The sequence below is a fragment of the Tiliqua scincoides genome, chromosome 1, assembly GCF_035046505.1.
Source record: "Tiliqua scincoides isolate rTilSci1 chromosome 1, rTilSci1.hap2, whole genome shotgun sequence".
Classification (NCBI taxonomy): Eukaryota; Metazoa; Chordata; class Lepidosauria; order Squamata; family Scincidae; genus Tiliqua; species Tiliqua scincoides.
In genome coordinates, this window is record NC_089821.1 from 87,999,059 (window position 1) to 88,021,180 (window position 22,122).

Here is a 22,122-nt window from a genome sequence, read left to right on the forward strand (position 1 = left end):
TCTAGTTCTTTTGCCTGTATTAAAATATTTGGTATATTTGGTTTCAGATGTTGTAGACCAATACGAGTGCTGCAAGAACAATCCTAGAATCACATAACAAAATATTTTATGGTGATCACCAGTATTCACATACAGGTTGGTCAACAAAACTGAGCCATGTTCAAAGTGCATAATGTTTTGTATAATAAAACTTTTCAAGTTTTGCTCTGATGAACAATTCTGAAATTGAATCTAGCATATCCTGGCAAACTTGAAGTTATGTATTTATGAGAAGCAGCCTTCAAAACCTGTTGCAGAAGAAATCTGCTTATCTTTAAATCTGTTTATCAGTACAGTTAGACTTTGAACTCTCCCATGTCCTTAGCAGAGACCAAGGCTTTGGCTTTGACTCCAACATTGCAGCTAACTAGATAGACATTGCAGTAAACTTGTTTGTGTTCCACTGCCCTAATTTTAGAATAGAAGTGAAAGTGCAGAGTACAGCTGGTTTCAGGGTGCTTCATTTGTGGTGTTCTGTTGAGCATCTGAATTATTGGATGCATCTAAGTTCAGTGGCACCAGGAATTTGGTGGTAGAGGTTTATTGTGTCACTGAAGCTGTTGTGAGAGAAGGCAGAAAGGCAACTGATAGAAATTAACTAGCCTGCCCACAAATTTCCACGTAAAATTATTTGCTGTACAAAAAAAAAAGGCACCTCCTACAAACCTCGAAGCAGAACTCACAGCACTCCTGTTGTGCTTACAAAACAGAAAATGTTTGCTGCAGAAAGTAAAATGCAGTTGAGAGGGCAAGTTTGAAATGTGCAGATTGTGCCCAGGGCACATTGTGGGCTAGACTTTTATTATCAAAAGGAATTATGCAAACTTGTTCGTCATGGAAAAGCCTTGCAAAATACCTGTATTCAGCTTGATATGTTTGGATCTTACGTTATTTTTCCAAGTGCTAAGAATCCTTTGGCTAAGCCATGAGTACCTAGAACCTAGAAATGGGCAAACTATCTTGAAGCGCTCTTGAAGTCTTGCTTGTCTTTTAGAATACACCTCAGCTGTTTTTCATAGTTGTAAAGAATGTGTCAGAATTCATGAAATTCTTTGATTTTGCTTCTATTTTTTGCATTTGATGAAACAGACACAAGGATGTCTGCAGTCCCTAATTGCAGCCTGTTTTAGATACTTACGTGCGAGTGACTACAGGTGCAGCCTATTTATCCATGGATTTTTTATCTGCAGATTTGGGGGGGGGGAGCCGAAAGTCACACACACCTTTGCCTCCTTTGCACTGGTGTCTCACTCTATTTCCAGGCAACCCAAAACACTGCAAAAAGGCTCTGCCTCACCCAGGCAGGGAAATAACCCTGGAAGAGGTTCCCCTTGCAAAGGAACAGTAACACTCCTGGAGCCCCTGAGCCAGCAAAGAGGCTGAAGAGGGGAAGGGGGGAGGCTGAAAATCTCTGTAGCCAGAACACGTGCAGCAAGGTGGGGCACTCACTCACTCACTCACTCACACAGGGGCAGGTGTGGTAGCAACAGAGGGGATTGCTTTAAAAAACCCAGGGAGTGTTTGCCAAATCCTCCCCGTTGAGATGGTGCAGGCAATCACCGGCACAAGCAAGCCTTCCCACCAAGCAAAGCATGAGATATAGCCTACAATCCTCTCCACACTTTCCTGAGAGTAAGCCCCATTGACTGGAATGGGGCTTACTTCTGAGTAGAAATGCAAAGGGCTGGACTCTTAAAAGATCAGCGTCCCATGTGAAAGAAGCCGGGCAGCTGGCAATGGGGAGGGCTGAGTACAGAGGGGAGGGGATTGATAACAGCTGCCTTAGTTTCCTTCCATCCGAAAGAGTCAGGCTGCAGTGTATTTGCGTAACTCTATGGAATTTAGCACAACACATTTTTTTGTTAATTGCGCCGAGTCACAGAATGAAACTAACGCAGATAAATAGGCTCCATCTGTAGTTGATTTGGCCTTGGAATGCAGGTAGGAGAAAACACAGATGTGTGAATTACTTGGACAAAATGTCTGGATCTGTATCAATCTGGGTTCCTGCTGAACTTTGGACTGAATCTGTGTTCATTGCTCTGATGGATGACCTATGCTGAGGGTTAGACAGAGGGAGTGTGCTCCTACTGGATCTGCATGATCTCTCAGCGACTTTTCCTGCCATTGACCATGGTACCTTTGGGTGCTTTACTTGGTGGGGTTGAGGTTTAACAGTGCCATTTCATTTTAGACGGTAGAATCCAGAAGATGGTGCTGTGAGGCTACTGTTTGATCCTTTGGTTTATGGGGCCCCTCAGGGTTCAGGCTTGTCTCTCCATACTGTTCAAGATCTATATGGAACAACTTGAAGGCTTGTGCCTAGTTGTTTCATCTGATCCCAGTAGAGGTCTTGAATTGCTGCTCAGTGGTGAACTAGATGTGGTCTAATAACCTGAGACTGAATTCAGACAAAAGTGTTAACAGGTCAGTAGTAGAGCCAACATAAACTTGAGTGTTCAGCCTGAAATATTCTGAATGGAGGAGTACTCTGAAAGATCATGTGGACAGCTTGGGAATGCTCCTGTTTACTACCTTACTCCAGGATGGTTGACTGTGGCCAAGACCACTTTTGCAAAGTTTAACCAGTGTAACACATGTTTAATCACAGCTAGGTTGTACTGCTTCAATGTACTTTACATGCAGCTACACTTGATGAGTTTCCAGAAGCTTCAACTGGTACAAAATGTGACCACACTAGTTCTTGCAAGGGCCTGTGTGCGTGGAAGCATGTTACTCCTGTTTTGTATATTGTCATTGTCGGTTATCAAGGTGCTTCCAGACTTGACTCAAGGCATTGGTTATTACCTTTAAAACCCTTAACAACCTGGAACCAGGAGATTTAAAGCATTGCCTCTTCCCATGTGCATATTTTCAACATTGGGGACTCTGCTCTATGTTCCCCATCCTTCTAAAGTTCATATGTGGAAAGATTTGTGATAAGGCCTTGACGGCTGTGACTCCCACCTATGGCTCCTTCATATGTTGGTTCTGAAATCCAGCAAAGATAATTTTTTCTTACGCAGATGTTTTATTAGAGGTAGTTTATCTGTAGCTCTGTGTGTCCTTCTCTTCATTTGGTTTCTGTGGCTCAGTTGTGTTGCTTTGGATTGGGATTGTGTTTTATATTATATTGTATTTGTATTTTTAAAGTGTTGGGGGTAGCCCTGGAAGCAAAAAGGCAGGATGTAACTTGCTGATAAATAAAAATAAAGTTGACCTTTCTCCATTGTTTCCAGGATGCCTTAGACTTTCCTTGTGGGAAGCTCATCCTCTTGCTAGCCAGACAGGTTCACAAGTTTGAGGATCACTAATCTTCAACCTTGCCTGTCTAATAGGGGTCCTCATTCAGCTCCTGCTGAGCTTCAGGTGTTTGTTTTCCAGCAGTAATAGTAAATTTTCTCTTTGCTTTCTTGCTCCCCCATCTTAGTTGGGGTTGTGGAGTAGGAATCCCTTTGGCTTTGCTCAAGAGCTTTCCCTGGAACGATTCCCATGCCTTTTGCAGTGCAAACCCTAGGAAAAGAATGAATAAGAGGTGTGCTGGAGCCTGGATCTACTGTTTCCTCTGTCTCTTTCCCACCTGTGGCAGGGAAGGCCAGAGTCACCAATCCCCTGGCTAGTCATCTCCGCCCCTGCATTAGTGACACAAAGAGCACAGCTAATGTTGCCGCTGTAGCAGAAACCATGGTCAGGAGCTCCTGACTACAGCTTGTATTGCAACAGACCTCAGCCACATGGCTCTGTTTTGACACCAAGCATTGGGCACCATCTTCTGTCCTGAAGGCTGCTTCAGCAAGAAATCTTGTCCTCCCCCCCCCCATTTTTTAGACTCCTAAGGTCATCAGGGTCTTGGAGTTGACACAGGAACCAATAGAAGAGGAAGGTTCCCTGCACTCTAAGCTTAAGGTGTCCAAGGCAGCCTTTCTTTATGGCCCTAAGAGGAACTTTTCCCCAATTTTTAAAAACAAAACAAATCCTGGAAAGGGAATGGGAGATCCCTTCGTAAGGCAGCCTCAGGTTTTCATGGTCTCCCACCTGGGCCCATGTCCAAGCTTGAAGAACACACTGGTGGATGCCCCAGTAGCAACTCTGGAATCCACATAATCCTTCCCACGGACAGTGAGGGACTTCTACTTGACATCTGTGACAAGCATGTATTGGTGGCTCTTAGAAAGGGGTTTGAGGCCTCCACGACCACCTTAGGAACCTTGGTGGCTAATTCTCACTTTTCCAGGGCCTTCTTCCTATGATCCAAAAACCTGAATACGGCCTGCAGAGCCATTTGAGTCGGCCCCCTTGCTCTGGGGGAGTTCTGGGGCTGCCCCACTCCCTCTCACTCCGACCGCGAGCTCTGCTCCAGTCGTGGCCAGAGGAAAATTCAGAGGACTGGGAACGCCGTTTGCAGCATTTCCAAACCTCAGAATGACATTCTGAGGTCCCATAAGGCCTTGAAAGGTCACTTCCTGCTTTTTGGAAAACCCAGAAATGACCTTTCAAGGCCTTATGAGGCCTCAGAATGTCATTCTGAGGGCCGGAGGTGCTGCGCGCGGCATCCCTGTCCGTGGAACTCTCTCCCGGCACAACTGGAGCTTGCCTGGGCTTCAGTTGTGGCAGGAGAGGACTCTGAGAGCTGGATGCACTGTGTGCGGCGTCCACGGTCTTTGGATCTTCCTCCAGCCGTGGCTACAGTGGCAGGTAGCTGGGGCTGCTGGAGCGATTAGGGGGCTTGGCTGGCTGGCGTCCAGAGGATGCTTGGTGGGTAGAATGGGGTCTGGGGTGGGGGGAGGCATAGGATGCTTGGTGGGTAGAATGGGGTCTGGGGTGGGGGGAGGCATAGGATGCTTGGTGGGTAGAATGGGGTCTGGGGTGGTGGAGGCAGAGGATGCTTGGTGGAAGAATGGGGTCTGGGGTGGGGTGAGGTAGCAGAGTGAGGGGGAAGCCTCATCTTTTTTAAAAAAAAAACAGGTGACACAAGTGGCAGCACTTCCTGTGTTCAGGTCACATCCGGGTGCCACATTTGGAGTTCGGCCCTCAGCAGGTGCCATAAATCCAATGTGGCCCCCAGGATGAAATGAGTTTGACATCCCTGCTCTACACCATCATCCCAAAGAAGAACAGAGAAATCAGAGCAATCCTAGACCTGAAGTAGCCCAACGGCTTGATGATAAAGTAGCATTTCAAGATGGAAACCCCCTGTCACTCCTCACTGCCCTCAGGGAGGACAATTTCCTGGCCTTAGTAGACTTTTCCAAAGCCTACCTTCACATCCTCATCATGGCTTTCAATCCTAGTTCCTGTTTCTCTGTGGGATACCACTTTCAGTACTGGGTGTTGCTGTTTGGTCTTTCATCGGCCTCTTGGTTTTCACTCTGGTTGCTCCTAGTGGTGCACTGACATCTGCAGAGGGTTTCTGATCTTGGTGGCATCCAGATTCATTCTTGCATTCTCCAACTTGGGGCACAGTATGTCTCTGAGATCACAGCTGGGTTGTCAACTTGACCGAGAACTGCCTGATACTCAGCCAGAGATCACAGCACTTTGGAGTTAGCATGGAAGTGAAGGTTGGCAGTTTCTTCCTCTTCTTGGAGAAAAACATCTCAGATTGTTGGTATGGATTGCCCTACTAGTTCAGCGTAGCTTGCCATGGTGCCTCTCAACCTACCTCCTGAGGTCCAGAGGCTTCAAGTTAGAACCACCCACAATTCTCTGACAACAGCCTACATGGCCATAAGCCACTCTGGGACCAATAAGAAGGGGAATTCACATGTAAGACCAAATTTCCCCATTTGATTGTAAACCTGGTTCAGCATTGAGCTGCTGCTTTTGTTCTTCCTTGCAATCCTCAGATTGTCTTGGGTTGACTAAAATGGCAGTAGTGTAGAAAATGTTGTGCTGATATATTTGTTTGCAAGAAGCACAGCTTCTTTAGAAATAGTACGCGAACAAATTTAAGTACACGTCCCATTGACAAGTACAATATGAGTATTTTATTTTCAAGTTGTAAATGGTTATATACCGAGTGTGGCCTACTAACTAGAATAGACATACAGGTCCAGCCTTGTTATACATTGATTTTTTATACACGATTTGACTCAAACATGACTCAGACATGAATGACCCCTGCAAATGAGAATGTGCTGATCCCTGGAGAAGGGAAAAAATGCACCCCTTTAAAATCACAGTTTAAAAAACTGCTTTTTACTGTTGCAGAGAGACAGTCATATAAGTGATTACAGGTATAACCTAAGTATCCACAGATTTTTCTATCTCAAAGCTGATGAGAAGGGCCCTTTTCAATTAAAGGAAGACAGTTGTTTAATAATGCCAGAGAGGGCAGCCGGCTGACAATCCATCAATCATTCTCTCTGCAGGCTTCACTCCTCCCTCCCCTGCTGAGCACCCTAAAAGAAGGCTAAATGGCAGTGATTATCACCTTCTCCATTCTTTCTCCCTTGCTGGAGCTCCTGGTGCAGGGAGGGATTGCTGCCTCCTATTGAAGCCTAAGCTCCTGGAGAGAGACTGATTGTCTCTGTGTACATTACAAAGGTCAGCAAGGCTGTTTGTAAATCACTAGAGCAAAGGCACTTGGTTCTTTAAATTGATTTTTTTGCCATCCACATGAGTTCTTGGAATGGAACCCTCATGAATAATGAGACTCAACCAGTAGTTGTTGAGTGTGATTGCATTCCAGTGAAATTTTGGTTGAACAACAAATGTTTGACTTGAACAACTTATCTAATGACAGCAGAAACCTCAGAAGCCAATCCGCTGGTGCAGTGGCCCCTGCCCTGGAAGAAGGTGTCGCAAATGTGCCATAAGGTGCATTTGCAACACTGCGCAGGTCGGCAGTACCAGCGGAGAGGCCAGCACCACCCTGGTACTGTATCCAGAAGCCCAGCTGCTGGCGGAGGTAAGTATGCCACCGAATGATGCAGGGGCTGGGAGAGGGTGGCGGGAGGGCATTCCAGAAGGGGGAGGGGGTGTTTCTTGGGGATGGAACAGAGTGGGACAGGCCCAGCAGGGGGGTGGGAATGGCAGAGCAATCCTCCGTGGCATCCTAACTCCCTTCCTGGGACTTGTAGTGTTGCACCAGCTTTCCCAGATTGGTACCAGCTAAATAACAGGTGCAGACCTGAGGAGCCCCATAGGGTAGGCTGGGATTTTACCTGGCATAGGGGTATAAATATCCCTTTACCCTGAATAGACTTCCAGCCTCCTCCTTATCTGCTCTGAATACAGTGCAGGCCATGTTACCAGGCTGTGCCTGCGCAGGTTAGGTTTGGGCTGGCTGTAGTTTTTGTTGTACAGTGGTGCCTCGCATAACGAAATTAATTCGTTCCGCGAGTCCTTTCGTTATGCGAGTTTTTCGTTTTGCGAAGCGCGTTTTCCCATAGGAATGCATTGAAATTTAATTAATGCGTTCCTATGGGCAAGAAAAGTCAGAACAAAGTCAAATTTGGTTTACAAAGTGTTTATTAAGTGCTCTTTAAAGGCATACATACTGTACTGAGGATTTCAAAAACGGGGGGGGGGGATGCTGAGTGGGGAGCTTGAAGGCTGTAATCCTGTGCACACTTTCCTGGGAGCAAGCACAATGGGACTTGCTTACATAAACTGACATGAAGATCCTCCCCTTACTAGGGTGGACAGGATCATAAACTGACATGAAGATCCCCCCTTATTAGGGTGAATGGGATCAGGCTTGCGGGGGGGAGGCTGCGATGGCAGGTTGCTGGGGGGGCTTACATTCAGATGCTGGATGAGGTGAGTGAAGGCACCCCTCCCCTGCTGTGTGAGTGTGGGGGGGCAGAGCATCTGTGTGTGTAAGAGAAGGGGGCAGCCTGTGTGTGTGAGAGAGGGGGGAAAGTGTTTGTCTTGCAGAGAAGTTGTGATGCTCCAGGCTTGGGGTGGGGGGAAAGAGAGGCTGTGATGCTCCAGGCTTGCGGGGGGGGGGGGAAGAGAGGCTGCAATGCTCCAGGCTTGGGGGCAGAGAGGCTGGGATGCTCCAGGCTTGGGGAGAGAGAGGGCTGTGATGTTCCAGGCTTGCGGGGGGCACAAAAACGGGCGGGAGCAAGAACGTGCAACCCCTGACAGGCACACAGGAGCCTGGCCCTGTGAGTGAGTGAGTGAGTGAGTGAGGGGTGGTGAAGAGAGTGTAAGTGTGTGTGTGAGAGCGAGGGAGGGAGGGATGCTGACTGACCCGCTGCTGCACGAGGAAACCCCAAGAACTTATCATCCTTCCTTAGGGTGAATGTGAGCATAAACTGGCATGACGATCCCCCCCTTAAAACAAACCAAAACAAACAAACAAAAATTCGTCTTGTGAAGCACGGGTCATAAAAATTCGTTGTGCAAGTCACCAAAAATCGCAAAACGCTTTCGTTCTGTGAGTTTTTCGGTGCGCGAGGCATTCGTTATGCGAGGCACCACTGTATGTCTAATTGTGCAGTTTGGTTAAGTGTTGGCCACAAATAAAACACGAGTTCTAAGACTAGGAAGGTGATTTATTTTTAACTAGCTTATTTTGCAGTATTGTCATAATGTATTAGACTTGTGACCATTAAGTGTGCTGCAGTTATAACAAATTTTATATCAGCGTTTACCAAAACGTAGAAAATCTGGCAGCATGCTGAGTCTTTTCATGCTGCATAGTAGATATTTGTAGGTTATTACTGCACTTTGAGTCTTTCACCTGCAATTTTTCTGTTCTGTATTGATCACTGAGATGTTTAAACCTGTGCCTGCTGTAGGAATGCTCATTTGATCAAACTTCACAACAAACTTCCCCTACCCCCAGAGTACTAGATATCTTGAAATAATTCCCTCCAAACATTGGAAAAGCAGCTGTTGTATACCTCCTCAGATCAGATTCATCTTTAAGGACCTCCCTGTGCTGTCTGTGAATCATGAAAGAGAGCTTGATAGTTGCAGACAATTGTCAAATACTTTGACAGCTTTTTTTTCTTAATCTCACTCTTACCTTGTGCTTTATGGGCCCTTGGTGCATGTTGTCTTTGATCTTGAGAGGGACAGCATCTATCTTGGACAATGCAGTGGGACTGCTAAACATAAATAATGCTAGCGCTGATTTTAAGAATTAAGCTAAGAGACCTCGGAGACCATTTCAGCTCCTTGTTTGAGGCTTTGTGAGGAATTACAAGCTCAATATGCCAGTCTTCTATGGCACTGCTAACCCAAACTGATGATAACTTTTGGATAACTACCAAAGCAGAAGTTGAACAACATCACCTGGAACTACTCTTAAAATTCCCATACTGATTTCTTAAAGTTTAGTTGTTCATGGGAAGAGCCTCCGCTTAACACTGCTATTTTTCAACCTCTGGACAATTCATTTGTCATAGTATACACTGAGTGCAAGGAAACCAGAGCTAAGCATTTTTACATCCTGTCTATTTTAATTTATATTTAAGTATGCACTTGATTTCCCCATTGACGTCAATGGACTTAAATTTTTAACATTGGCTGAAGTGTGCCCGTTGCTGATATTACTCCAGGGTTGTTCCTAAACTTCTAAAAATCAACCTTAGATGTTTTGGACACCAGCTGAACATTATTCAACTACCACTCTCTCTTCTCTACATAGAAAAGAGTAAAATTGGTTCATGAAACCAAAGAATTGAAGATTTTCAACCAATTATTCTTTACCCAGGGATTAAAGCTGTGGTTTTCAAACTCTCAGGGAGTTTGAAAACCGCTCTAAGTCCTTGCAGGGGTGGGGGGAGGCAGCGGGGGCAGGGGGAAGGCAGTGATGCAATCTCCAGGATCACGTCACTCAGGGGGCTGCAGGAGCTTGACCGTACTTACCAGAGCCTTCTGCAGCCTCCCGGGGTGCAGGGAGCACTGCACGATGCTTCTGCAGGGCTCCCTGAAGCTTCCAAAGTGAAAGTGAAGCGATCGTGCCCTGCCTCCACAATACCAGAAGTGGACGCAATCGCTCCACTTTCAATTCTGAAGCTTCAGGGAGCTCTGCAGATGGTCACGTAGGACTCCCTGCACCTCAGGCCGTCAGGCTGGGGTGTCACGACCTCCTGGACCAAGACTTCCTGGACGCCCCAGGACTCTGATGCTCACTGGAAGTAAAAAAAACAACCCTCCCGTCCCTGGCAGCAGCGTGATCCTGGATTTTGTGTTGCTGCCTTAACCCCTGCCCCTCACACACAGTGCTCCCAACTCCCTTGTAGGAGTTTGGGAAGCACTGGTCTAGAGCCATTGGTGAAGAATGACTTTACTGGTGGTGGAATGACTTGCAATGAAACTGACTGAATACAGGCCAGAGTACAACTTAGGGCGCAATCCTAACCCCTTATGTCAGTGCTTTCCAGCACTGGCATAGCAGTGCCAATGGGACGTGTGCTGCATCCTGCAGTTGGGTGGCACTCACGGAGGCCTCCTCAAAGTAAGGGAATGTTTGTTACCTTACCTCAGAGCTGCATTGCCCTTATGTCAGTGCTTTCCAGCACTGACATAAGGGGTTAGGATTGCGCCCTTAGTGTCTGCTCATGGCAGTGATGCCAGCCAAGAAGTCTTTCATTCTGCCACTATTGTATTGGCAGAATATTGTCCAGAGCTGTTCCATATTTTGCAGGGCGTGTTATGTTTAACACCTCAGGAGAATGGAGGAGATTCTTTTAATGTCCACTGTGATGTTTTAGTAAAACATTTCGCTGTTAAAATCGCTCAGATTCATCTCGAGTTGGACTCCATGTTGACAGGATCAGTAGATTTTCCTTCTGTACTGCCTGTCCAGTTGTTTGGGATTTTTTAAGTTTATCTGGCCTGAGGGTGTAGATAGGATTCTCTGGAGTGTGAGGCCTGCTGCTTGTTTTTTCAATCTTTGCCCAGCATGGCTATTACAAGCAACTTGGGGATGGGGTTGGCTGCGAGGACAGTAAATTCATCTCTTAGAAAGGGGATATTGCTATAAGCCTTAAAGGTGGTGGTAGAAAACCTCCCTAGATCCAGTGGTCTTGGATAATTTCTAACAAGAGTTCAACCTTCTGTTTTTTTAGCATAGTGAAATTCTGGAATAAGCAGACGAACTAGATGTCTTGCAGACAGGGTTATAGGACAGAGATACCCTTGGTCACCTTGATTGATAATCTGCACTGAGGATTAGACGGGGGACATGCTGGACCTGTCACCGGATTTTGTCGCCATTGACCATGGTGACCTGGGCCAGGTGGCTGAGTTGGAGCTTGGAGGCACTGTTTTGCAGTGGTTCCACTCCTTTCTTCTGTAATTTCTTCAAACATCATTTTGTGTTAACTTTTGGATTTTTACCTGAGTTTTGAGGGAATACTTCCCTTGGTTATTAATAGATGTTATAATGAAGAAAACTGAGACAGAGGAAAATACTAAATCTGTGCTACCATTCCCATCTTAATAACATAATTCCTTTTGCGTTTTAGAGCACTCAGTGTCAGCATGGGTGGGTTCAGTTAATGCCTTGTTTCTCCATTTAATCCATATGCAGTTGGATGAATTAGTGCCATTTTAATGCAGATTTGTGGAAAACGTTTGGTTTGGCATTGCTCTAATTGTCTAATTAATAAACCTGTGTTGATCGCTTTGCAATCGGCATATGTTTTTAAGCTGGGGAAATTATTTTTGTGTCTGCCTGTTTTTGAATATTTGACTATTTTAATGAATTGAGTAATGGGATCTTGTGCACAGGGCTGGGTGTGGTCTATTTTGTTTGCGGAATCCACGTTTCCAATACAATGTAGAGAAATTGTATTTCCACATAGTGACAGTTTGCATAATCCCGTCCCTGTACACGCTTTCAAAGAATTGATACTTTTGAGTAGAGTTAAGAAAAATTAGTTCAGCCTACAGTCTACCTGTTAGTTCAACCCAACTGTGTACCACTAAGGGCGCAATCCTAACCCACTTTCCAGCACCAGCATAAGGACAATGCAGCTCCTAGGAAGGAAGGAAACAATCCCTTACTTTGAGGAGGCCTCCATGAGTGCTCCCCAACTGCAGAATGCAGCACATTTTCCATTGGCACAGCTGTGCCAGTGCTGGAAAATTGGTTAGAATTTGGGCCTAACTGCAATGAGGGGTTTTTCTAATTGTTGGGAGTTGAAACGGAACTTTAGATTTTGTTTCATCAAGTTGCATCCTAGAATCATTACGTTTTTAAAAGCTTGAATGACCTTGTTCCTTCTGTAGCTGAGATAAATTCAAGTGCTCTGTTTCTCTTAACAGCTTTTGAGGAAGCTTGAAAAATTCTCCCAGAGTTTCTGAAATACTTTGAAGATAGGTAGGTGACAGAGAGAGAAAGCACTTTTCTGTGGTTGATGTGGGAGTCATGGGGCTAAGTAGCCAATATGCAGTATTTCCCTGGTGAGTTATGAAAGTTATGCAAGTTTGAGACCAATACAGGGTTTTATAGTGAACTTAACAGGGGCTAGGCAGAAACCTTAGTTTCTGTGGGGAAGTAAGGCAAGAGAACTGAAGAAGGTTTCTCAAGGGGCAGTTCAGTGGGGGCTCAGCAGCTTTTGTTTTGCTCAGAGGTACAAAAGCATGGAAGGGAGGCAGAAGAAAGGAAGCCAAAAAGAGAGGCAGGAGGCCAAATACCTATCTTGGTGTCTGGTGGCAGAGAGATGCTTTGGATATTGAAGGGAGTGGTGTGGGGGTGTTTGATGTAGCACCAACAGTTAATTCTAATGCATTAGGAGGAAGGAGAGTATGCACTTTGGAGGTCTGTGACCAGTCCTTTCATAAAGATTTTTGTCATATACCGAGTCTGTTGTGGGATGAGCTCATCCTGAACCAGTTTTTTTGTTTTGAGATGGTCTTTGATGGGTTCCAATCATCCATCCCCAGTGTAGCTGCAGTTTGTTTCATGTGCTGGGAAAGGTGTGGCTGTGTATTCCCAGGAGACTTGTGTCTAGATTAGCATAAAATCGTTGATTGAATTGCTAGTGAAGTTGGTTAGGAGACACCAGGTCTCAAGCTATGTCTTTTGTGACCACAAATGATTCTGTTTACTATAAGACCAGGAAGCTCTCAGGATATGTCATTGTTTGCAGGTCTGAATAGTGTGACCAAGAAAGTTGGTCAACTGTTGGTGCAACTGCTTGTGGAATTTTACAAGGCTTCTCACAAGCCAGCCCAGGGCTGAGACAATTGTTGCTCCAGTGAACAGTAATTGACCTTTTTATCCCTCCAAAATGTTCTGAGAGACCTGATGCACTTTTGCCAAGAGCCTGAGCAAAAGTAAGATGAGTCAAGTCTGGGTTATGCTTGGCTGCCATGTACTCAGTATCACATATGTGTTCTACAAAATGCACAGACAAACTGGAACTACAGGTGGAGCCTATTTATCCGTGTTAGTTCCGTTCCGTGACTTGGCGTGATTAACAAAACGCGTGTTGTGCTAAATTCTATAGAGATGAGCAAATATGCTGCAGCCTGACACTTCTGGATGGAAGGAAACTAAGGCAGCTGTTATCAATCCCCTCTCCTCTGTTTCTTCACCTCCCTGCTCTGTACTCAGCCCTCAGCCCTCCCTTTGCCAGCTGTCTCGCTTCTTTCACAGGTGGGATGCTGAGCTTTTAAAAGTCCAGTCCTATGCGTTTCTACTCAGAAGTAAGCCCCATTCCAGTCAATGGGGCTTACTCCCAGGAAAGTGTGGAGAGGCTTCTAGCCTAAATCTCATGCTTTGGTTTGCTGGGAAGGCTTGCTTGCTGGACTGTTTTATTTCTGTAGGCTGGAGAGCCTGCACCATCGGGGGGGGAGGAAATTGGGCAAACACTCCCTGGGTTTTTTAAAACAATCCCTCTGTTGCTACCGTGTGTGTGTGTGTGTGTGTGTGTGTGTGTGTGTGTGTGTGTGTGTGAGAGAGAGAGAGAGAGAGAGAGAGAGAGAGAGAGAGAGAGAGCGCTCCACCTCGCTGCATGTGCTCTGGCTACAGAGGTTCCACCCCCCCTTCCCCTCTTCAGCCTCTTTGCTGGCTCAGGGGCTCCAAGAGTGTTACTGTTCCTTTGCAAGGGGAACCTCTTCCATGGCTCCAGGGCTGTTTCCCTGCCTGGGTGAGGCGGAGCCTTTTTGCAGTGTTTTGGGCTGCCTGGAAATGGAGCAAGAAGCTAATGCAAGGCAAAAGAGGCAAACGGATGTGTGACTTTCAGTTTCCCCCACCCCATTCGAGTTGAGACAAATCCGCAGATTTAAAAAAATCTGTGGATAAATAGGTTGCACCTGTATTGGGAGCTATTATAAAGTTGAGGTGGCTTTGTGGGTCAGTATGTCTCTGTCAGAAACTTTGTTAGGGTGTTCATTGATGTAGGCTGAAGTATTTAATATTAAGGGCCCAATCCTATCCATCTTTCCAGCATCAATGCAGCTGTACCAGCCAGGTGTACGCTGTATCCTGCAGTGCGGTGGCAGTCACATAGGCTTCCTCAAGTGCTGTATAGCAGCTACACCAGTGCTGGAAAGTTGGATAGGATTGGGCCCTAAGTATCCTAAACAAAATGATGAGAAATTTGCCCATTTTCAAATACTCTGCATAGTATCCACTGGTACCAAATATTTTCTACTCATATTGGAGATTTCTGATGAAGTCCTATGCACACTTACCTGTGAACAAGTCTTGTAAAATTGACTGGAATTTACTTATGAGTAAACATGCATAGAGTGGTTGTTGGAATTCTTGATTGAATAAAAATCCATCACATACTCTGATTTTAATCAGTACTTTCATTCACATGAAATGAAAGAACATGTGGTGTTAACACAGAATATGTGTTAATGATGCAACAACATTCTTCAAGCCCCCTAACAACTTTCTGGTCTCCCCTCCAAAAGAAGACACCCATACACAGGAAACACAACATGTCATGTAGGTCACCTGTGAAGGGAATGAAGACATGGGCAATACTCTTTAGTTTTTAGAACCCCATCCCCCATGCTTGAAAACCCTTCCAGCCCATCTTGTTGCCTGCTTAAAACATTCTAAGTTGTATGTCCTTCTCACCTCCCACTTCTCTGATGCTGCCTCTTCCTTCCCAAAACAATTCCAAAAACTACAGAATGCTGGGTGTTTTTCATTCTTCCTCCTGTATCTGTCAAAATTCAGCAGAATGGCTCATCTTCCTGCTCCATTCCACAGATGCTCCCAACAGAATTCATTTTGAGGTGCTTCCACTTGGAAAGTTTAGTTTCTCACCCTGAAGACAGTTTCTTACCCTCTTCCAGCTACTGCTTGACTGAGGGCACATTATCTCCTTCTTTCCCTACTCAGTGTATACAGCCACTCACAGACACAACCCAACAAGGTGTGTTAGCCGTGTGTTCCACCTGCTATTGTGAGGTTAAAAAGCAGGCACAAATCCACACAAAAAAAACCTGCAAATACCGTAGTCTTTTGCACACAGAGATGCACCAAACCCTTGAGTAGCTGCTTAGGTTGTGACTTTAATCTGCCAGCAAGATTTCTCTCTTTCCTAACCAAATGAACTGCCAACAGCCCTGACTGGCAATTGCTGGTTCAGTTCTGTTGAAATCCATCAAAATCAGAGTGGTTAGATATGCTTTTTCACACCATCTGTTAAGATACTTTAGTCACTACATTAGAAAAATGTCATATTTCTTGTTGAAGGTTGTTTACTGCTTCTTAATTTTGTTACTAATGTTGAGGTATATTGTATATAAAAAGTAGAGCATAAATTTGTAAAATACAGTCACACCCATAAAGCAGCTTTCTTTGCTGCTGCTGCTTTGAATCAGTGTTATTTGTCCTGTTGTGATTGACAGCCATTCTAGCCAATGGGAGCAGTGCATTCTGGGCCTGTCAGCACCTGTTTCCTGTCTGTTAGATAGCTATACCTTCTAGAATGCTGTTTCATACAACATTTGACATTTGGAGAATGAATGCACTTTGCTATTGGAGGTATTGCTATGTTATAGGGGTGTCAAACATAAGGCCCGCAAGCCGGATGTACCCTCCCCCAGCAATTTATCTGGCCCCCATTATAATTGGACTTTTGCATATCTTGAAGGTATGAACAAGATTTGCACGTTTTCTCTTCTGTCATTTGCAGCAATTTAGTTTCTATGTGATAATAAAGTGTTTATTTCTGACCATTATCTGCTTAATGATGTAACTTCTGGTTCTTGGCAAGGCACCTTGAATGCTAACTTTGGCCCTTTGTATGAAATGAGTTTGATATCCCTGCTGTAATATATTCACTTTTCAGATATGTGCGTAAAACATGGCGTTCCATGACTATCTGATAACTTTGCAGATGAGTCAGTGTAGAAATTATAGTAAATTGCTGTGCTTTGAAATAATGCTAATGCTCCACTTTCATCTTAATTTGTATAGGAAGAATACTAACGGTTGAATTGCTGCCTGTATACTGTATATTCTGCAATAACGTGGGGATGTCAAGGGTCCCCACACCACCACCACCTGGAGAGATGTCCAGTGGGCCTATAGCAGAAAGTTGGTGTTACACGCAGGTAATCTACATGTTTTACATATGTGTCTGGCTCTTTTACTGTACGTAGTGTATTTAATGCCTTTTCATTTGTTCATATGGAATAAAGTTTCTAGTTAATGCCTCCCAGCAGTAAGGTAGTGCCAATCCAGGAACAGCCATTTAAGGCCAAGAAGATAGTTGTCCCTCAGCAACTAAAAAGCAAAAAGTGGTCATTCTGTTTGGCTCATTCTGAAAAATAATGTACTATATGTATAGAAAGGTTCAAAATACAGTCATATTTATGTTGCAAAAGATCAAATGCATTAGATCATAATAGACAAGAGGATAGATACTGAAGGTCGCTCAGATGTAGAATAGAAATGAAGCACCAAAAGTCTCTAAAGCTGCAATCCTGTACACACTTACTTGGGAGTAAAGCCCAATGAGCTCCGTGGGGCCTACTTCTGAGTAGACATACATAGGATTGTGCTGTCAGAGTTCAAAATATACTCCTGCTAAGTGGGCAGAGAGAGAGAGAGAGAGGTTTTCTATTTAGTAGGGGATACTAGTTGCCCCTGTTGAGACTAACATGACTTTGTTATAAGTGGTTGTTCATTGTATCTGCCTTGTATTTTTCTTAAGACTCTGAGAGCCATCTTCTCATTCAGTGTACTATATAAACTGCGTTGGGAACATTTTTGTTAAAAAATATTGAATAAAAATTCTTAATAAGAACACCTGTCCCTGAGAATGTTCTCATGGTAGAGTAGGGACCACTTAACAGTTTCAAAAGATCTTCATCCTGTACCAGCTTTTATAATCCCGAATCCAATAATTCATATATAGGTATATGCTTTTTTAGGTGTAGTGACCACATTCTAATGCTACCAAAACATAAACCAAATCAAATTCACAAAAAGTAATTATGTAACAAGAAATTATGTAAAGCTAAACTTTACAAATGAGTAAACGAAAGATTTGCAGTATGTGTAACCTGTTAAGCTTTAGAACACTGAGAACCACAGGACTTGACTTCCTTAAGAAACATTCTTTCAGTATATTCAGTATTGGCAACCTTCAGTCTCGAAAGACTATGGTATCGCGCTCTGAAAGGTGGTTCTGGCACAGCGTCTAGTGTGGCTGAAAAGGCCAATCCGGGAGTGACAATCCCTTCCACACCGGGAGCAAGTGCAGTCTGTCCCTGGTCTGTCTCCCTGGCTATGGGCCTTCCTTCTTTGCCTCTTAGCCTCAGACTGTTGGCAAAGTGTCTCTTCAAACTGGGAAAGGCCATGCTGCACAGCCTGCCTCCAAGCGGGCCGCTCAGAGGCCAGGGTTTCCCACTTGTTGAGGTCCATCAAACATTGAGGATGTTTGTTGAGGTCCAAGAAACCTCAAGTTTGTTGAGGTCCAAGAAACATTCTTTATTACATTATAAACTAATGTAAACCTGTTGCTGTGCATATTTTAAACTTTATTCTTGTATATATAGTAATCCTGACTTTTAAACCAAGAAGAGCAACGGGAACTCTTTGACAAAGAGAGGTTGATTAGTTCTAGGGTTTCGAACAATGAAATAGTGGCTCTGCTGCCTGTTCCAATGTTAAAGGCTAATCCTGTTGTTCTTCTAAAGAAGGAATTGAGTCACTTTCTCAAATGTAATTCTATAACTTTGGCTTTTACAACATTCCTCCAAGTAACTTCTTAATTCCAAAAACTGATTGTTTGTTCCAGTGGCGGACTTCCCATTTAGTCTATGGGGCAAATGCCCTGGGTGCAGAGCCTCGCGTACCTTTAGGATCCCGTGGAAGCCTCTCTGAGGCTCCCGATTGGGTCGGAAACTGTGCTTCCATTTTTCTGGAAACACAGTTTAAAGCGTTGGGGAAGCCTCAGGAAGCTTCCCCAATGCAACCTGTGGTCTTGCAAGGCTCCATAAGATTCAGATAAGTGGGGGGGGGGGGTTTGCATGCGAAGGGGCAATGACATCCCGTGGGATGCGCCATAGTAGACCTTTGCCCTGGGGTGCAGGGCTCTGGAAGTCCGCCACTGGTTTTTTCCTTCAGCAATTTAAATTGTGCAGTCTATTGCACCAGTAACTACTCTATTATTATTATTATTATTATTATTATTATTATTATTATTATTATTATTAACAACAGTATTTATATACTGCTTTTCAACTAAAAGTTCGCAAAGCGTTTTACTATTAAAATTAGGTTGAAGAAAATTGAACTTAGCAAATTGACATGATATCTTCTATCTCTTATTCAGGTTAAAGTTGTAAAATTTTCTTACATGTGGACGATTAATAACTTCAGTTTCTGCAGAGAAGAAATGGGTGAAGTTTTAAAGAGTTCCACCTTTTCATCAGGACCGAATGATAAAATGAAATGGTAAGGTGGTATTAGTTTTTTGTCACTGATACATATTTTTTTTAATGCAGTCCTAAAATTCTTGGTATATATCATGAATCATTACATTTTTGGGTTCTATGCCTTTTTATCCAGTGTTGAACAGTTTCCACTGTTTAATATGGGACATAATCTAAGTCTCACTACAGGCGTCTGAGCCTAAGTCGATCCCACAGATAAGTCGAGCTTTTGAGTCGAAGATCATGGAATTTTCTATGACATTCAGATGGGGGAGTAAAACACTTAGGGGTTTGTGAAACGTTTTGAAAATGACTTACCAGGAATTGTTCTAAGGCAGCAGTAAAAAGCCAAAAAGCCACTTAACTTTCTTTTCTAAAAAGAAAGGGAGATGAAGTTGCTTATGGGAGCTGTAGGCTTTGTAAAGAGTACAATGCTGCACTTCCATAGAAGCAGCCCTCATACAGACGGAAATTCCCATAAGTGCCTTCTCTTAGTGTTTGGAGAAGAAGCTAAAATGGCTACTTTTTTGGTCTGCTTTCTGTTGCTGCCTCACAACAATTGCTTGTAACAATTGCAAGTAAAATTGCTCCTTCTTTTCTCATCCTGCTTCTCAGCCCAGTCCCACCCCCACCTCACCAAGCAGCTGCTCTCAGAAGCTCCATTCACTGTATTGACCTGTGTATAAGTTGACCCATGTTTTCAGGGACACTTTTGGGCATAATTTTTTTGACTTATACATGAGCGTGTATGGTGACTGTGGTTCGGAGATCTGCAAAACTGCTCAAAATGTAATTTGTGACATGATTGTGCTGGTGTGGGGGTGTGGATGGACTTAAGCCAGATAGACAGGTTTGAATCTTCATTAAAGTGACTGAATGGCCTGGAAGCAACTCGTTACCTCCTCAAGCCTATTTCAATGGGTTTTTAAGGTGAAATCCATGTTTCTTACTATTAAATTTAATTTTTCTAGAAGGCTTTTGGGGTTGCAGATTGATCTTGTGCAGCTTCTGTGTTAACTGCTGGTTTAGCAGACATTCTATTTATTGGGCAGTTCAATCCTAACTTGCACTGGAACAGGCAGGCCAAATGGCCTGCACTGCATCCACCTCAGGTTAGGTGAAGGCTGGAGCACAACTTGAGGTAAGGGAATTTTTCCCCTGACCCTGTGTTGTGCACCAGCCACACCTATGGGGTTTCTCAGATCTGTGCCAGTGATTTTGCTGATGCAAATTTAAGCGACCAGTGTAAGGCTGATTGGACTAGGGACGGCTGTTGGGATTCTTCTTAAGGTGTCACAGCAGAACCTGCACCCTTCCCAGTTCTGATCCACCTCCCAGTCCACCCATCTCCTTCCTAAAAACATCCGCCTCCATTCCACTCTCCTACCATCCTTTTCAATGGGTGCCACCATTTTCCTTGGCCAGCGCAAACTTACCAGGTCCATACCAGTGCTTGCATTTGTTGGCTCAAGAGTAGTTGCTAACATGCTTTACAGCCCATACAGGGATTTGCGCCTGCTGAAGGCTGCCCCTGATTTGCACTCTAAGTGTTGTGTTGGTATAACTTTATGGCTTCCTAAGATTTCGCAGGGTACAGCTCTATTGTCAAAAGCTTCTTCCCTTTCTGGAAGGAACATTCTGCTTCCACAAGGTGTTCTTGCATGAGTGGAACTCTCCTTCTGGAAATAGAAATAGCTCCCAGGGCAGCACTCGGAAATAGAAATAGCTCCCAGGGCAGAAACTTGAAGTTCCTGAAATGAAATTATCACATGTGTGCCATCTTTGACTTTCTGAGGAAGGGTGAAGGTGCCAGTATGATGAATTATTATTATTATTATTATTATTATTATTATTATTATTATTATTATTAACAGTATTTATATACCGCTTTTCAACTAAAAGTTCACAAAGCGGTTTACAGAGAAAAATCAAATAACAATTCAAACAGAATTGTTTACTGTTTTAGTTAAAAGAAGTCCTTTTGCATGAGTAATCTTAGGACATATCCAAAGGACATTGTGGGTTGAGCCCTATTACTAGCATTGCTTTTTGCCCCTCTCTAGATATGCTTAGTATGAATACTACTAAATAAATCACAACTAAAAAGGAGACTCAGCTTTTTGTCACTTTTGCAGCTTTGTCAAAGCGTAGCTGAAATAAATATCCTGGCATTCCTGTGGAAAGCATTTACATCTGACTGACAAGATGTGTTAAGAGGGATATCCAGAAGTAGAGTGGAGAGACTGAGAATCCACCTTAGTGTGTGCTTACTGAATTTACCTGATGCTGTCCAAAGCAACACTGTCTATTATAGAAATTATGGGACTACATGGCAAAGGAAGCAGACATGATGAAGCATGATCATCAAGAAATTAAGCAAATGAGTCACTTTATGCTACTTGGGGTGCAATCCTAACCAACTTTCTAGCACTGACATAACTGTGCCAGTGGGGCATGTGCTGCATAGTCATAGAGTCCTTCTCAAGGTAGAGCAATGTCTGTTCCCTTGCCTTGGAATTGCATTGCCCTTATGTCAGTGCTGGAAAGTTGGTTCGGATTGCGGCCTTACTCTATCTCTTAAAAAGTTAGTGTTATGCAGTAAAATCCTGATTGTCTGGAATCCAATGGTCCGGCATCAAAACCTTGCTGAAAGTGCTTTCAGCTTGGGAGCAGACTCCTGACCCTACTGGCAGGGGCAAACTGTGGCACAGGCAGGCTATGGAAGTTGCTTGGGGACGAACTGAGCAGCTTTGAGTATTATAAGTAGCTATTGTCATTGCTATAGTGATGAGAATGTTAGATTGAGACGGGGAAGAATAGAGAGGGCTAGGGGAGCATGCATATGAGAGTGTACACATAATGGGAAGTATGTGATAATCTGATAATCTGACACCATCCGTGTCTTGAAGATGCCGAATTGTCTGAAGTTTACTGTATTCCAGTTTATTAATATTAAAGTAAAACATACTTGGGTGTCCAGACCAATAAAATTGAGACTTTATATAGCACAGACGTGTCTTCTGTAAGTGGGGCTATTTCGCTTTGAAACAAAGAAGTGCTGAATTTTCATGCAAGCTGTTGGAATGTTGAGCCCCTTTCTTCTACCGTATCTTATGGGCAGGGGTTCATAAATGGTAAGCATTCTGGATATATAGTTATATATGACTGACTGGAGGCAATTATGTATAAAGTGTTTAATCTCCCCAGTGAGGACAGTTAAGATAGATTTAAAACCAGAATGTTGTGGGTTTTTTTGCAGAAGCT

The 22,122-nt window shown here is 44.0% G+C and overlaps 1 protein-coding gene across 1 annotated transcript in view; it reads left to right on the forward strand.

The window, feature by feature from the left end:
• SPOPL (speckle type BTB/POZ protein like) overlaps positions 1 to 22,122 on the forward strand; it is a 57,918-nt gene that overhangs the window by 14,806 nt on the left and 20,990 nt on the right. Inside the window, exons 2-3 of the mRNA XM_066611917.1 lie at positions 16,394 to 16,530; positions 18,759 to 18,880. Coding sequence (XP_066468014.1) covers positions 16,453 to 16,530; positions 18,759 to 18,880 — 200 coding nt within the window. The 5' untranslated portion in view covers positions 16,394 to 16,452. The remainder of the gene's footprint in view (positions 1 to 16,393; positions 16,531 to 18,758; positions 18,881 to 22,122) is intronic.